Below are 15416 nucleotides of genomic sequence, written 5' to 3' on the forward strand. Positions count from 1 at the left end.
TTTTTTTGTTTTTCAACTTGCCTGCTCTCTGGAGCAGCAGTAAATTGTGCAGGCCCGCTGGCTGCCGGTGTGCACTTCAGCGGGACAGCATCTAATGGTGCTGTCCTGGTGCGCCCAGACCCCACCCCTTTTCTCAAAGCCGGCTTTTCTACGCTTACCGGGAGATACGCACGTGGCTGCGGCCCTTTGAAAATGCACAAGGCACGCACTTGGCTACGTGTGTATCTCCCGGTACTGATGCACGCCAGGCTTTTAAAATTTGGCCGTTAGTCTCTATATTTAGCAGTGCAGCTGAGCCATTGAATATATCCAGCTATCCTAAAATTAGCCAGGTAAGTATCCAGGTAAGTTTAGGGCAGGTCAGATAAGCTTTCCATCTAACTCCCTATTACACCCATTCCCTTCCCATTTCTTAGTTGGCTAAGTGGCAGCCGCTAACCATGGCCAAATAATTTAAAACATGCCACTTAACTGGATAAGTCAGAAATTATCCGGCTAAGTGGCACTGAATATCAGCCTCCTGGAGTCTTAGTAGGTTGTGTGGTTTCAAAATCTCATAACCTCTTTTTTTGTTAGTCCTTTGGGGGGTAATTTTCAAAGTCCTTTAGCCTGCTCTAAGATCAACTGAGGCTAAGTGCACTTGAAAGTATACGCATTACCAAGTTAGGAACGCACTTTTACCTACCCTCATGAGAAGTGTGCAGGGAGGCGGGGGGGACAGGACAGAATTGCACTCACACCCATATTTTTTTTATTTTACAAAATATGCAAGTAAGTGTCTGCACGCAATTTACGCCTCTAAAGAGACGAATGAATGCACGCACCTACTAGGTCAATTGCCCGAGTATTTTCAGTTTCAAAGGGAACTTGCATGCGCTTTGAAAATACTCCTGTAAGGTCTGCGTGTATCATATAAATGCAGGCTTTACTGCTCTGCAGGCTGTTTGAAGATTAGCCCCTTAAAAGGCATAACATCCTATTAAGACTTAAGGCCTATGCTTTTCCCCCTGCCCCCCCAATAGACAACACAGAATGGAAAAAAGGTTTAGTAGATCAGCTCCTCAAGCTGTTGTTATAATCCTTCATGGGACTCCCTTATATTTCCCATGAACCTCTGAAAGCCGCTGGAGTCAGGGCAGTGTTGCATCCAATGGCCTTACACATGCTAGATGTGTGTCCATGCTAACTATGATGTTACAAATTACATGTGCAGCAGGTAGTGATATGATATTGTGCAGAGCTTGCCCCTTCACAGGGGCACAGAGCCGTATCACGAGAAAGCTTTCATGTTAGTAAAATCTTTCACTGATAAGGGGATCACTGTTTGGCAAGCTGATTCCTGACATATTACACAGTCCAAGGTAGCTATGTTTTTCTTTTCAATAGCCTAGCGAAACAGAAAATAAAATCTCAAATATTCATCAACTGAATGTAGCATCAACAAACTTTTGCAGTTATTACAATTTTATATACACAGGCCTATTAACATTTTGCCTTCATAAAATTCCCCAAAGAAATGCAAATTTTAGTTAAAAGACAATATTCAAATGAAAAGTTGAGATGTAAATGTTGCTCATGTGCTGGTTTTCATATATAGGTGTAGTTGCGAGTCCTATAATAATTTTTTCATACTAGAAAATCAATTCAGTTGCTTTGCTAAATGAATCAAAGTTTTGAGTGAATTTCATATGGGATGCTAGCTTGTAACTCATGCAATCAAGAATAAATTATTAAATTAGATATTAAATTGGCATAGTAAACAAATGCTTACAATCAGCCTTTCAACACTTGATTTTCTGACCACTGAAATATTTTGTTCTTCAGATACACATCTACATTTGGTATTTTACTGTACATGTCCAAACCCTGACAATGAGTGAAATGCCTCGAAAATCCAGTGATCTAAAATATTCACCAACGAGAACAGAGCACTGGAGGTTTAAGAGGATATTTTGAAAATAAACTAAAAATATAAGGACTGGAATTTTGATTCATTCTCGTGACAGTATTGTTGAATTTCACTTAAAAAACAAAATTTCAGATGCAAGATTCCATTATGGAAAACAGAATACTGGCTACCTGGCCAAGCCACAGCTCAGGCCTTCTCTAGTTTTCTCACCCCATGAATTTAGAAACCAGATTCAAGGTGAAAAAATCAATCTTCTTGTGCCATCATGGAATACTTTTAGAGTTTGTCTGAAACTGGACTGAAATGCACTGTGAAAAAGTTTAGGGAGGTCTATAGGGGAGTGTCAGTTCCAAGTGATATAGCTCATACACAGCCTAACTTCTTTGCTGCCTGACTTAAGGATAGGAGTGTAACTCTCGTCTACCCAAGATGGTGAGGTACAAAGGAAGAAGACAAAATTACTAGCAGGCCGATACAGTACAGTGCGCTCCGACGGAGCGCTCTGTTAACCCGCCACTGGACGCACGTTTTCCCTTACCCCGAAAACGCGCGTCCAATCCTCCGAACCTAATAGCACCTGCAACATGCAAATGTAAAAACTGCTTTTCTGTGCACCCTCCGACTTAATATCATGGCGATATTAAGTCGGAGATCCCGAAACTTTCCAAAAGTAAAAAAAAAATTGGAAGTCGGCTGGCAGCTGTCGGGTCGAAAACCGGACGCTTAATTTTGCCAGCGTCCGGTTTCCGAGCCCGTGGCTGTCAGCGGGCTCGAGAACCGACACCGGCAAAATTGAGCGTCGGCTGTCAAATCCGCTGACAGCCGCCGCTCCTTTTGCCCGTTTTTCTCGCCGGGCCTCATTTAAATACAGAATTGCGCGCACAGGAGAGTGGCCTGCATGTTTTAAAACATCAGGTTGATGTATCCTGATTTGGCTGTGAAGCTTAGAGATTATCTGATAAGACCACAAAGTTCTTTGCACACTGTTAGCAGACTTACTAGTTAACATGATGTCAAAGTTTACCTTTCAAAAGCAGGACCAATGAGGCACCCCATTAGTTTTTACTAATGCTGTTAGGCAAATTAACTTAGCTTTGTTCAGATTAAGACAACGAAGATGTCCTTTGAAACTGGCCTTAAACACCTTGACTTCTATGCTGCAAACCTTTCTGAGCTGTGTCAGTGTTTGAGAGTAACTAGAGATTTTTGGCCCACTGCAATTTTTTTCTCTCACCTCAAAGAGAGATGTTTGAGAAGGCTCAGATGACGTTTGGCTCTGTCCGGCAGAGGTTTATTCGCATGCATAATTTCTTACATTACTGAATTTTACACTTGAGAAGGAGAAAAAAAAAGATAAAGATAAGAGCTACCTATCTGACGGTTAATGCAATCCTCAATAGCCACACGTTCTGAAATAGTTCTGACTTTTCTTTAAAGCACATTAAAAAGAAAAGTCTCATCCATGTTGTAGGTTCTGTTTATTAAATTCTTCCCTATTCTCTTCATCATAGGACCTAAGTGTCCCTTCGATGGCCATCTGGAGCATGGCAACTTGTTTTTTCACTGGGAGGTGGGAAATAAACATCCTTCTCTTCCCCTTCACCTCCTCCAAGCTAGAAGGTTTACTCTTTCCCAATGCAAACTCTCTCAGCATCAGTCCAAAATTCCTTCTTGGCAAAGCAGATCTCTTTCTACGGCACTTTTGATCCCTCATTTCTTGAAGGGCGTAAGCTTGGTAAAGGTGTGCCAGAAAGGGGACGGCTTGCGCTTGGGTTCTGCCAGGGCAAAGACCTGCTGCTGGGGAACGCTGGTGGGCACAGTGATGTGACGCTGATGGAGAGGGTGCAGATTCTGATGCGGAGGCAGTACTGGACACCCACTGTAACCCACTCCTGCACCAACCAAAGACAGAGTAAAATAAAGTATAAAGCAGCAGCACATGACGTGGCTTAACAAATCAAGAAAAGCAGAAGTTTAAAAAAGGCTGAGCGTGGCCAAGTTAATGATCTTCTTGCCTAAGATATGAAAACGGTGCAGTTTGTGCTTGTTCTTATACTCTCACCTTTGACCTTTCCATGTCGTGACTTTCTAGCATTTTGCATGGCTTGCTTCTTTTGGTTTTCTGAAATTTCCATGCCTGGATTTAAAAAAAAAGAAGAGAATGAAAATATTTGTTTTGGAAAGGTAGAATTTTTTTTTGTTAACAATTTGCTGAAGAAAACCCTCATTCTCCAAAGTGTACGAGGCAGCTGCTTATTATTCTCAGGGACTTATTTTCCTTTTTCTCTTTTCTTTATATTGTCTCAACCTATGAGGCATACCTGGGTGACTCAAGGACCCTGGCTGGTCCCAATGGCTCTGAGACTTAACCCTTACTGCTGCTTTATTGTCAACTGGGCTCACAGCTGTAGTGGCAGATATCTTCCCCTCTCCCTGCACTTTAGCGAGTCATCACAGCGTGCTCAAATCTTACTATCCATGTTGGACAGGAGACCTGAATGTGATCCTCCTGTACTGTGGTCCATAGGCCTGAGAAACTGGACCAGCCCAAAAGAGGTACTTTGTACATGCATATATGTTAGAAAGGGCCTGCACTAAATTTTGTGTACAACAATAATTCACCCCAAAAACCTAGAGGACACAAAACACCAATCGCAGAGATTCTCTCAGGCCCACACACACACACGACGGTACATGGGTACAAAGAAAAGCCTTTTTCTCTTTCCCTGAAACAGAATGAAGCAGTGAGGCCCCATCCTAAACTCTCCTCCTTCCACGCCCCCCTGAAAGAATGGAATAGTGGAACCCCCTCCTCACTATTCACTTCTTTCCCTCAACCTCCTGAAAAAGATAGGAACAAGAAGTGTACCCATTCTTGCTGTAAATTTTCTATGTCCAATTCCCTTGAAAAAAGTTTTCAGAGGTGGGAGCCCATCCTAAATGGCTTTTCCTCCTTCTCTTATAAAACATTGGTGTCACAGAACCTCATGCACAAGAAAGAAAACACTGAATTGGCCCAAGGGAATCCCGACTCCCATGCTCTGACATATTCTCTTCAGGAAGCAGAGTGAACAATTCACCAGACCAGCTTATCATATCTTCACCCAACTGAGGGACAGAGAACTGGGAGCCAACCCAAAACAATCCATCATGTCTCCTCTTCCCTTCGAAAGAGAAGGGTATTTTGCTAAGGTCAAGGGAAAATGAGAAGAATGACCTTGAGGCAATGACATAAAAAGCACAACAACAAATGTAACTTGGTTATGGCTGACACTGTATATTGAATTCCAGTCCTGAATCCCATAGCCAGGCCTAGTTTTCAGGTTAACCAAAGTAGGCAAACTAGTTTTGTTCTTAGATCATATGTATGGAAATACATCTGATAAACATTCATTCTAGATATACTGAAAATCAGACCTGTTTTCGACCCTCACTGAAAACCCCTGGTTTAGACTATATTTTAAACTCATCAAACAGAGACTGACCTAAGGTTGGCTACTGATGTTGCCATCACCTCCACTGTATGGATTTTGATATGCTCCTCCTAATTCAAATCTGCCAGAGTATAACAATGAGACATGAAATCTGCTCACCAATAAGATTGTAGCCGGGTTTGTCAGGATGAAAGAAAGAAAAGCTAGACGGACTTTTTAAGGGAGGTTGTTCACACCAGATACAAATATAGGAGCTCTCTTACACTATGGCTTCTCTTACACAAGGCAGTTTGTCGAGGTGTTCCTGGAATTCAGGCTGAAGACCAGATACCCATAATCATGTGTGTCTGTGGGTAATGATCCCATTTGGTGTACCTCTGTATGCTGAGTAATATACACTGAAGAGTGCTCCGGTCTTTTTTTTTTTTTTAACCCTATTTACAGATATCCAAGCCAGTCAAATACAGATGGTAGAATGTCACTCAAAAGAAAATGTGTAAATAGACAGAAAGAGATTAATAACCAATAGAACAAAATAAAATCTAAATCCAACATTTCCAATTTTAAGAAACTATATAAAGATACTATCAAAAAGTGTCCGGTGTTGCTTGGGTAGTCTGGTCTATAACAGCCTGTGTGTATGTGCGTGCCTGGGTGTTTGCGGGCACCTGTGTGTATATGTTTGGGGGACCCTGCGTGTGTGTCTGCCTGCATTGTGTGGGAGTCTGTGTGTGTGCCTCTGTGTGTGAGTGTGTACGTGTGCGCGCCTATGTATGCGTGTGGGATCCTGACAGACAGGGCTTTATAGATGGAGCAGATTGTCTTTGCTCAGTGCACCTTCTACTATTCCGGGTGCCACCTGGTGGCCAAACACAGACATGATACTGTGACTGACTGACCAATACGACAGAAGCCTTACATATATATATATATATATATATATATATATATATATATATATGGATGAGAAAAGGGGAAAAAAAGCCACACAGTGCTAATAATTGATTACTAAGAATTAATTGTACATCTGTTCCAATTGCTACCCCAGATGGAGAAATGCTTTTCAATATCTACATTTAAGTTCTACATTTTTTTTATTTAAGGCAATCTTGCATACATGTCTTCGCCAAAATTCCATCTGAGGCACCATCTTCCAGAAGTAAGAAATAGTACGTTGCATTGTGTGAATAAGCTGTATCAACAACTTTTTTGATAGATGGAGAGATGTGAGCCATTTTAATACCACAATAGACAAAACATAGGAAATTAAAAAAAAAATCCTGTCCAAGATCCTAATTCAGCAGCTACAAAAGATCTTGAACATATTTACGTTGCCACTACTTATGAAAGAAGGAACCATGGCAGCCACATCGCCTCTAGCAGAGAAGACTTGAGGAATTAAACCTAGGAAAAAACAGTAATTCTCTCCTGTTACAAGAAATAAAGATCTCAGAGGGCAGCAGTCCAAATCTGTTTCCAGTCAGAGAAATTTAGATTAAGCTGAAGTTTATTTCATGTTCAGATCAGAGAGGAGTATCACACCCATAACCAAATGAAGACATACCGCAATAAAGCAAGGAGATAACTTTACAAATGTGTCCTGTTTGGAGAAGAATTTGTTCACTAAAGCAAAAAGGTCCAGGAGCCCCGTGTGCGAAAGAATGTTTTAGAAAAGCTTGGCACAACAGCAAATTCAAAACACGAGAGTGAGAATGGTAATCTCGATTCAGCAGATTAAGTCCTGGATGTATTTATTTATTTTATATTCTGTCTTTTAGTACTTCAAAGCAGATTACATTCAAGTACTGCTGGTATTTCCCTGTCCCCAGAGGGCTTACATTCTGTGGACCTCATTTTCAAAAACATTTCCATGCTTAAAACTGTGTGTTACACAGGCAAATGCACTTTACCCTTGTGAGTGGACTTCTGAAAATTGCTACAATATACGCCACTGAATTGTCAAGTGCATAAATGGCTTTTGAAAACTGCTATGAAAGTATGTTTCATTTATATGCGCAGCTCCTCTGACAATTCACCTGTACGTTTGTACCTGAGGCAATGGAGGGTAAAGTGACTTGCCCAAGGTCACAAGGAACAGCAGCGGTTTTTCAACCCTGGTTTGCTCTAACTACTAGGCTGAGCTTTATGGTACTTTTGACACATCATTTCAGTCCCCCCATCTGTCCATACCCTAGCATTGGGGAAAAAAAGTAGCCAGAGATAGCGAGGGATTATTATTCAAAAAAGACGAGGGACAAAATAAATCTTAAGGTATATTAATAAACTTGCCAACTGCTGACCAAATGTATAGAGAGTACGTGCTATAAAGGGATGGCGTCTATAAATCTGAGGAATAGCATGATGAGCTATAGCCCTTTGCCAAAGAAAACCAAAACAGTGACGGAGAGGAGGTCAACCAGTCTTGCTGACCATCCAGTCGAGTGGCCTGGTAATATACTTTGTATGTTGGAAAAACACATGTCCAGGGCTGAATTTACTTTTTAAAGCACAGAAGTTGGGATGGAGGGTCTTCTTCCAACTGTACGTTGAGGGGGTGTCCCCTTCAAAGAAGTTAGGTGGGGAGGGGATGTCTCCTCCAAGGATGCGGTAGGGGAGCGAGTGTTCCCACCCCCCCTCCAAGGATGAGGGGAGGTGAGAGGTCCCTCTTTAAAGATGCAGAAGTGGCTGGTGGGAAGAGGATGTCCACCTCCGAATACGCTCTGTGCTGAAGGGGTTCCTCCTTTTTCACAAGCACTGCTCCACCTGAGCGATGGCGTTCTGTCAGACCTGCCCCCCCCCCTGAAAGGGCCAGCGTCAGGGACAGCCAAGCAGCAATTCTCTGTTACAGTACGAGCCCCCGAATATTTTAAAGGGGGTGACAAGATACCGCTCTTCAGGCCGAGCAGTGATTGCGAGAAAGAGGCACCAGGATAGAGGAGGTATTGGCTCTTTCACCACAGTGCCCCTAGGCAGCTGCCATCTCTTTCTAGTGAGAAACCTGGACCTGGCCAGAGATTATCTAGGTTGCCAGGGAGTTTCCAACGTTATGCAAGGGCGTTTTATGATTCTGAATAAAGCCAGCACAGTGCCTATTGAGATCAGAGAATGTGAAGAAAGGAACGTTTCAGTGAACATGCTGGAGTAGATACAGCCATCTAGGGATAGCCATAAGAAAATAAGAACCGCCATACTGGGTCAGACCGAGGGTCCATCAAGCACAGCATCCTGTTTCCAACAGTGGCCAATCCAGGTCACAAGTACCTGGCAAGATCCCGAACAGTAACCTCCCAGAGACGAGCAGTGGCTGTTCCCCAAGTTTATTTGCTTAGTTACAGTTTATGCTCTTCTCCTCCAGGAACTTGTCCAAACCTTTTTTAAACCCATCTATGCTAACTGCCTTAGTTGATCCTGCTGTAAGAATTAAACTTGGGAGAAAAACAAGTGTAGTCTCTGCTGGAAAGGCTAAAATTGCTCCAGATGTCTTTCAGAGAATGTGCTTGAACGAGCTTAGAAGAGTACGCAGGTAGGGAGTGGAGTGAGGGCCTATCCAGTTTGGGGTGGAAAGGGCAATTCCAATACCCACCAATAATTAAAGACCTTAAGCACACCGGATAGATGAGAAAAAAGAAACTGTGCCCAGAGTTAGTCATAAATCTTGAACGGCAAGAACTGAACAGAGAAGAGAGGAAAACATTCCAAAATAATGCAGTGGCCATCAGGATCGGTTGCTGTTTAGAGGCAGAAGGAGACCTGTGAATTAAAATCCTGACTCTGTAAAGCCTTAGAGAAGTTCACCTGACTACCCCAACCTCTCTTGCTTGATGTGTTCAGAAGGTGAAAGATGAGTTTCCTCTGTGCCTTGAGGTTCTTCAGAAATTTAAACGTTCTAGATCTCTTGACAGCTGAAGAAATACAACACTTGTTTAAGGAAATAATATTAACATCAAGATTCATGACAGAGATATGCAGAATTGTGGTGTGTTACGTCATCTGCCAGAGAATGGAAAAATAACAGTATATTTGTGCTGAAAAAAATCAATGGCAGCAAACTGAGAAATATATGGATATATATATTGAGAGACACAAAATAAATAATTATGCTGTCAGTGTTCTTTATAATAATGATATCAATTTTGTATTTTTTAAGAGAAACAGAAACAATGAACACAGTCCAAAAAGAAAGCAGGCTGCAATGGCAGCCAGGACCAGTTCTGCAAGTTTTAAGAGCCAGTGCAAACACCCAGCGCATTAAAGAAGCCCTGAATCGCCATCCCCCTCAATAACAGTTAAATGACACCTAAAGAGGGAAACAATTCTGGTCTCAGGAGTGATTCAAACAAAACATAGAATGAGAAAGTCTGTCTGAGGCGAGGCAAGGCAAAGCAACTCATGAGAGTGGGTGCAGAGCGAGGGCACTAAACACTGAAATTGCAATAAAACCCACTGCAGTAAGGTGAAAAGTGACAGTAAGACTGATGGGGGAAAAATGTCAAGGTTCCCCCAGAAACCTACTGCAGGGAATGAAGCATGCAATTTCAAACAAAAACATGCCTGGCTCCAAATCAAACCACGGCATGGAATGCAGAAGAGAAGAAAGTGGGCCAGAAAGTGAACGCTGTCTTAGAAAAGTCACGTTGAGTCTCAAAACATCTTAAGATTATTTTCCTTTTATTCTTCTTTGGTTTTCTTTTTATTTACTACTTTGTTTTTCATACTGGAAATGTTTGCTTTATATCATTTTATTTTACAGTAAAATAAAATCAGGAAAAAAACATTTTTGGTATGAAAAAAGGATATGCGAAAAAAATTAAAAAAGAATAAAAGGGAAATAATCTTAAAATGTATTGAGACTCAATACAACTCCTGAAAGATAGCTGCTCTACCAATGAAATAAGGAAATTAGAAGAATAAAAATTATTCGACTCACAGCCAGAGGTGTGACCACAAAGCCAAGAGCGGGTGGTGTACAGACAGACATCTCTTATCTGCTTCAGCCACCTTCCCCTTGGGTTGAGCCATCAGGTGCTGGTAGCTGGCATGTCTTAGACAGTGAAACAATGTAGAATCTAAACCTGGGGACATGAAGGTGCCCACAGAAGCAGTGTAGGGCCCACTGCAGGAGAACTGGTTACACAAAATAATCTAGGACCAAACAGGAACAGTGGATATATAAAACAATCTAGGCAGAAACAGGAACAAAAAACGTATGACCCAACATAGGATCAAGCTCTGGCAAAATGCAAACTGTAAGCCTGGAATACAACTGTGTCCAGACAGGAACAAGAGGGTTGTCAGAAGGAACTGTGTGCACCATAGAGCTGGGATGACTAAACAGATAGTCTAAGAGGTCCACTAAGGCCCTCTGCTGGAAGGAGGCAAGAACTACCCAATAGGGCCTCATATCCACAGACTGAACTGGCATTTGGTTATGAAGGTGAAGTAAACTGCAGTGCAGGCATTCAGCATTGTGGACTGATAAACCTACTGACTGAGCAGAAGCCTTTGATTTTGTGAAATGAACTGGCTAGATGGCCACTTCACCATCAGACTCTCATAGAGAACTTCAGGAAGGTCCGAGTAAAGAACTTTCTTGATATGGTACTTTCTTCCCTTCATATCTATTCACAGCTGGCACAACATAAGGGTTCTTCCAAATCTGGCACACTGTTCCAGGTAAGACAGAGCACATAGATGCTGCAAGTCCTTCAAGGTATTAAGCTGCAAGAACTCCATTACATAGGCCGCGAAATCTTTGCTGCTCAACAACTCAACTCAGAAGAGAAAGCTTGTACCATGATGGGTAACAGATAGGAAGAACATGTTCTCAGGTACAGAGACTACCACAGTTCCTTAGGAGATGGATAATAGCGGATACTGAGTCTCTTATTGGAACTCTGGTTTCATCTTTTACCAAACTCCAAGTCTGGAAGGCAGGCAGCAGAGTGCCCTAGAGCAGAACAAATGGGCACACCTGGCTAGAAGGTAGACTAAATAAACCAGACAATGGCCAAAGCCTTAATGCAGCCTACCCTGAAGCTGAGATCAGCCAGACTTTCATCAGCTCTGAAGCAGGCATAAATAAAAAATTGCTTGATGCATGGGTCAGCAAAGATTACAATCTACTTAAAGGTTAACTCCTTAGCAGCCATAGTTACAGTTCCATGCAAAGCAGGAATTGACCATGCAGTTCACACATTATATATTAGTAATGGCATAAAGGGTATTCTCACCGGACCTGGACTGGCACCTGAAACAGTCCCTGGTAAACATCATGCTTACTCTGTTACAGGATCATACATCTCAAGCTGCACTGAGACACCCCATTGCGGCAGCTGTTGAAATCAGTGATGACATGAACTCATGGATCTATTTGTCAGCCTAAGAGTTAGCGCGATCTACATAACAAGTTCTTCAAGGAGACATGACCTTCACAAACCTGGATGATTTAAGATTTGCTGTGGAAGATGCAAGATCATACTAGTCCATTTTAGTTATCTGGTGCTTTCATCACATCGTCTGAGTAATGCATCAAGGGCATCAAACACCAGTAAGTCAAGACATTTGTGGCTCAATTCATGTGCTGAATGCTTCAAGCTCTTCAAAACACATACCTTTTCACCACTGAGGACTGCTTCTAAAAAGCCCACTTACCAGTGAATTGTTTCATGAACCCTCTTCTGTCTAGGACTGCAGATCAACTCAGAACAGGACTTAGCCTTCTTAACTTGATAACTAAAGAGCTTTTCCTGCAGGGCCATAGCAACATCCTTGAGTACCTATTGCAGCCAGGTATGTTGTGGTCCATTTCCAGAAACCAATAACAAATTTTGTGACTGTCTATGAGCAGTTCTTGAAACCAATCACATTTGTCGAGAAAAAGAACAGAAATCAGATTAAGAAAAAGGGAATTCTAGGGCAGAGGTCATGACATGAACTTGCAGAGAGGAAGGCTCAAAAGAAATGTGAGAAAATACTTCTATACTAGGAGGGTGACTGAAGCCTAGAATAGCCTACAGGCAGAGGTAGTTACAATGAAAATGGCAACATAATGTAAACATGCTTGGGGCAGACAGGGGATAGTGGTATGAGCTGGTTGGGGAGGGGGGCAGTAAAAGGAAGAGATAAATGGGAGATGGAGCTTGGATGTTTGCTCTGTCATATGAAGCTTTAGAGGACCAGTGAAAGAAAGTACAAGCCAATGGGCAGAGAATGGTGGACCACTGCATCAGGCTTCCAAAAAGGCTGCAAAAACCTGCATGGAGAAGCCATGATTACAAATCTAACAGCATTAGGCTTGCAAGAAAGCTAGGATAACTGGCATAATGTAGCCATGGTTATAACCCTAACATCAGTGGTAAAGCTGTGTTTAGGCTTCCAAGAAGACGAGTAACCTGCAAAAGTGGCTGTGGTTAACATCCCAAACAGCAGAGCTACAGCTGTATTGGGCTTCCAATGTGTGGTTGAGGTAACTTGCAAGGAGTAGCCATGGTTATAACCCTAATATCAATGATCATACTTGGGGACAGATTATAGAAGGCGGTGGTGGGAATAGGGTTAAGTAGTTGGGTAAAAGACATTGGGGGGGGAGGAGACGAGTCAGTGTTCTTTTAAGCATGGGAATTTATATATTCATCTATCCAAACTGGTAGAAACCCAGAAAGGAAGATAACTAGGCAGACTGGATGGGTCAGTTTGGCTTTATCTGCCATTCAATAGCCAGATGAGATGAAACTGAACCACCTAAATATGTATACCCCAAAGGACAGCAGAGACAGGGGAGGTATGATACAGACTTTTAAATAACCAAAAGGAATTAATGATTACACGGGAATCAAACCTTTTGTAATGGAAAGAAAGCAGTAGAACTAAGGGTCATGATATGAAACTCCGAAGGGACTCAGGAACGTCAGGAAATATGCCTTCATGGAAAGGGGGGGTTAGCTGCATGGAATGGAAGAGGTAGTGAAGCCAAGAACAATCATGGAATTCAAAAGGGCATGGGATAAACACAGAGGATCACTAGTGGCTAAAGGACAGAACTGAAGAAAAGGGGAAACCTGTATTAATTAGGGTAACCTGAGCAGAGCAGCAGTTTCTACCCGTAACAGAAAAGCATGGGGGTAACCTACTCAGAGCAGCACTTGGGTCTTTTTTCTGCCGACATTTACTATGTTCCAATGATAAAAAACATTAAGAAATGAAAAGTATGACACCCCCATCTTCCCCCCAAACAAATCTATCAATGCCATCAACCTGCCTCAGTGCAAGTGGAAAGAAAGAAATAAGCCATTTGGTCAAAACATTCCTGGGGTGTGTAATCTTTGTTTTAGTCATCATTATCCTATATTTTTATGTTACCTTTGTAATAAAGTTTATATATTTTCACCTCCAGTCCATTATGATTTCTAGCAGAATGGGGCTGGTTTGTATAGCTGAAAGTTATCTTTTTGGTCAGAGAAGTTCAAATATTGTGTTAACCAAGCCTAATTTAGATTGCATAGAACTGTGTGTAACTACAGGAAAACTGTAATTAAGACACCGAGAATAGAAAAAAAACTACACAAAGCAACAAACCTTATGCTCTTATAACCTTGTGGATTCCAAGACTCCAAACAGTTTGCTCCTGCCAAGTATGCTAGAAAACCAATACAGTAAACCATGTTGGCTGAATGTTTAACGTTGCTTTATGTGTATAAATGGCTGTTATAAAATTGCATGGGGCTCAGGTTGCATAAAAGTACACTCTAAACCCAAATTTGCACACACTGTGACATGCAGTGGGGAGAGGCCTTCTGGGAGTGGAGTTGGGACTTACATGCATACTTTTGTATTTTAACAAGTGTATGCATAAGTACATCCACACAAGCTGCACCCTCCATACAGCAAACATAACTTGTGCATATACCAGTCCACTTATGTGAGGATTTTCAAAGCAAAATCTTATGTGAATTAGTTCATTTTGAAAATTCAGGGTGACGTCTGCATGTGAAAAAGTACATACAGCCCTTACCCTACCCGCAGAGTTATAAAATTATCCCCCCTATGCATTTATAAATTCATCCCTTGGAAATGTTGTCCAACTGCATCCACTGAGTCTTTCTATCTCTTTTTCATGTATGGAATTTCACATCCTGTGTAAAAAAAACAAAAAACAGTGCTTCCCAACACTAATCACAAATAGACCTCATCATTTCCAGATAAACTCTCTTATGCGCATTAGTTGACCGCACGTCATGCACCTTTGTTTAATAAGATTTCTGTTAAATATTGAAGTCTCTTTTTGAAAAATGCAATGGATACATATTTTGACATCTTATGTATGAAAAAAACTAAGCTGTCATGTCAAAAATATTAAAAAAAAAACCCCAATATTAAATTTCTGTATTAAAACCAAGCTTAATCCCATAAACTAGGCCCATAACAAATTCTTGAAAGGGCAGGCGAGGCCCGGTCTCCTGCTGCCCATACCAATGTGGGCCCCAGACCTGGCTTCACACTGCTCTCCAGGGTCCTGCTGAGGGTTAAGGGATGCTGCGCTCCTCTGGGAAGTTTAAATCATGCAGGAGTAGGTTTGTCTCCTGGTTGGTTGTTCCCAGAGGAGCAAGGGAAAACAGGTGGTCCTTCCAGGAGCAGATACAGTGGGGAGACAAATCTGTTTCCTGCCCTTTAAACACTGCCTTGCACCCTCCTTTTTTTTCCCTGTGGTTGTGGGTTTTGGGGGCAGTTGGCGCATGGTTTGGGGGATGTGGGATTGAGAGATCGGCCAGGCGGCTGTATGCTTGATTACAGCAATCCCATGTGGATTTAGTGTGATTGGGTTCAGGTACATTGATGAGGGAACTCCTTACTGAGGTGTGGTGGGGGGCCTTGTAGGGAGGCAGCAGATGCTGGCAGGTGCATTAAGGCCAGGATGGCCTGGAGGGCGGGGGGGATGCATCTTGCTGGGGACATGGCAGACGCTCACTGGGTCAATGTTTGCTACTGTAATCATAGGGCTCAGGTAGTTTATTGTGTTGCTTATGTCATTAAAGCTGCGGCCTTTGGATTCCCAATAATGTTGTTTGTGGTTTTTG

General features: G+C 42.2%; 1 protein-coding gene across 8 annotated transcripts in view; it reads right to left on the minus strand.

Annotated features, from left to right (window-relative positions):
• Positions 1 to 3173: 3173 nt before the first annotated feature.
• The window catches only part of SPATA13 (spermatogenesis associated 13), a 237326-nt gene continuing 225083 nt past the window's right edge, over positions 3174 to 15416 (minus strand). For all 8 annotated transcript variants that reach the window (XM_029602551.1, XM_029602550.1, XM_029602552.1 and 5 more), the window contains 2 exons: positions 3972 to 4046; positions 3174 to 3801 (listed from right to left, as the gene is read on the minus strand). In XM_029602551.1, coding sequence (XP_029458411.1) covers positions 3620 to 3801; positions 3972 to 4046 — 257 coding nt within the window. In that variant the 3' untranslated portion in view covers positions 3174 to 3619. The remainder of the gene's footprint in view (positions 3802 to 3971; positions 4047 to 15416) is intronic.

The sequence above is a fragment of the Rhinatrema bivittatum genome, chromosome 5, assembly GCF_901001135.1.
Source record: "Rhinatrema bivittatum chromosome 5, aRhiBiv1.1, whole genome shotgun sequence".
NCBI lineage: Eukaryota > Metazoa > Chordata > Amphibia > Gymnophiona > Rhinatrematidae > Rhinatrema > Rhinatrema bivittatum.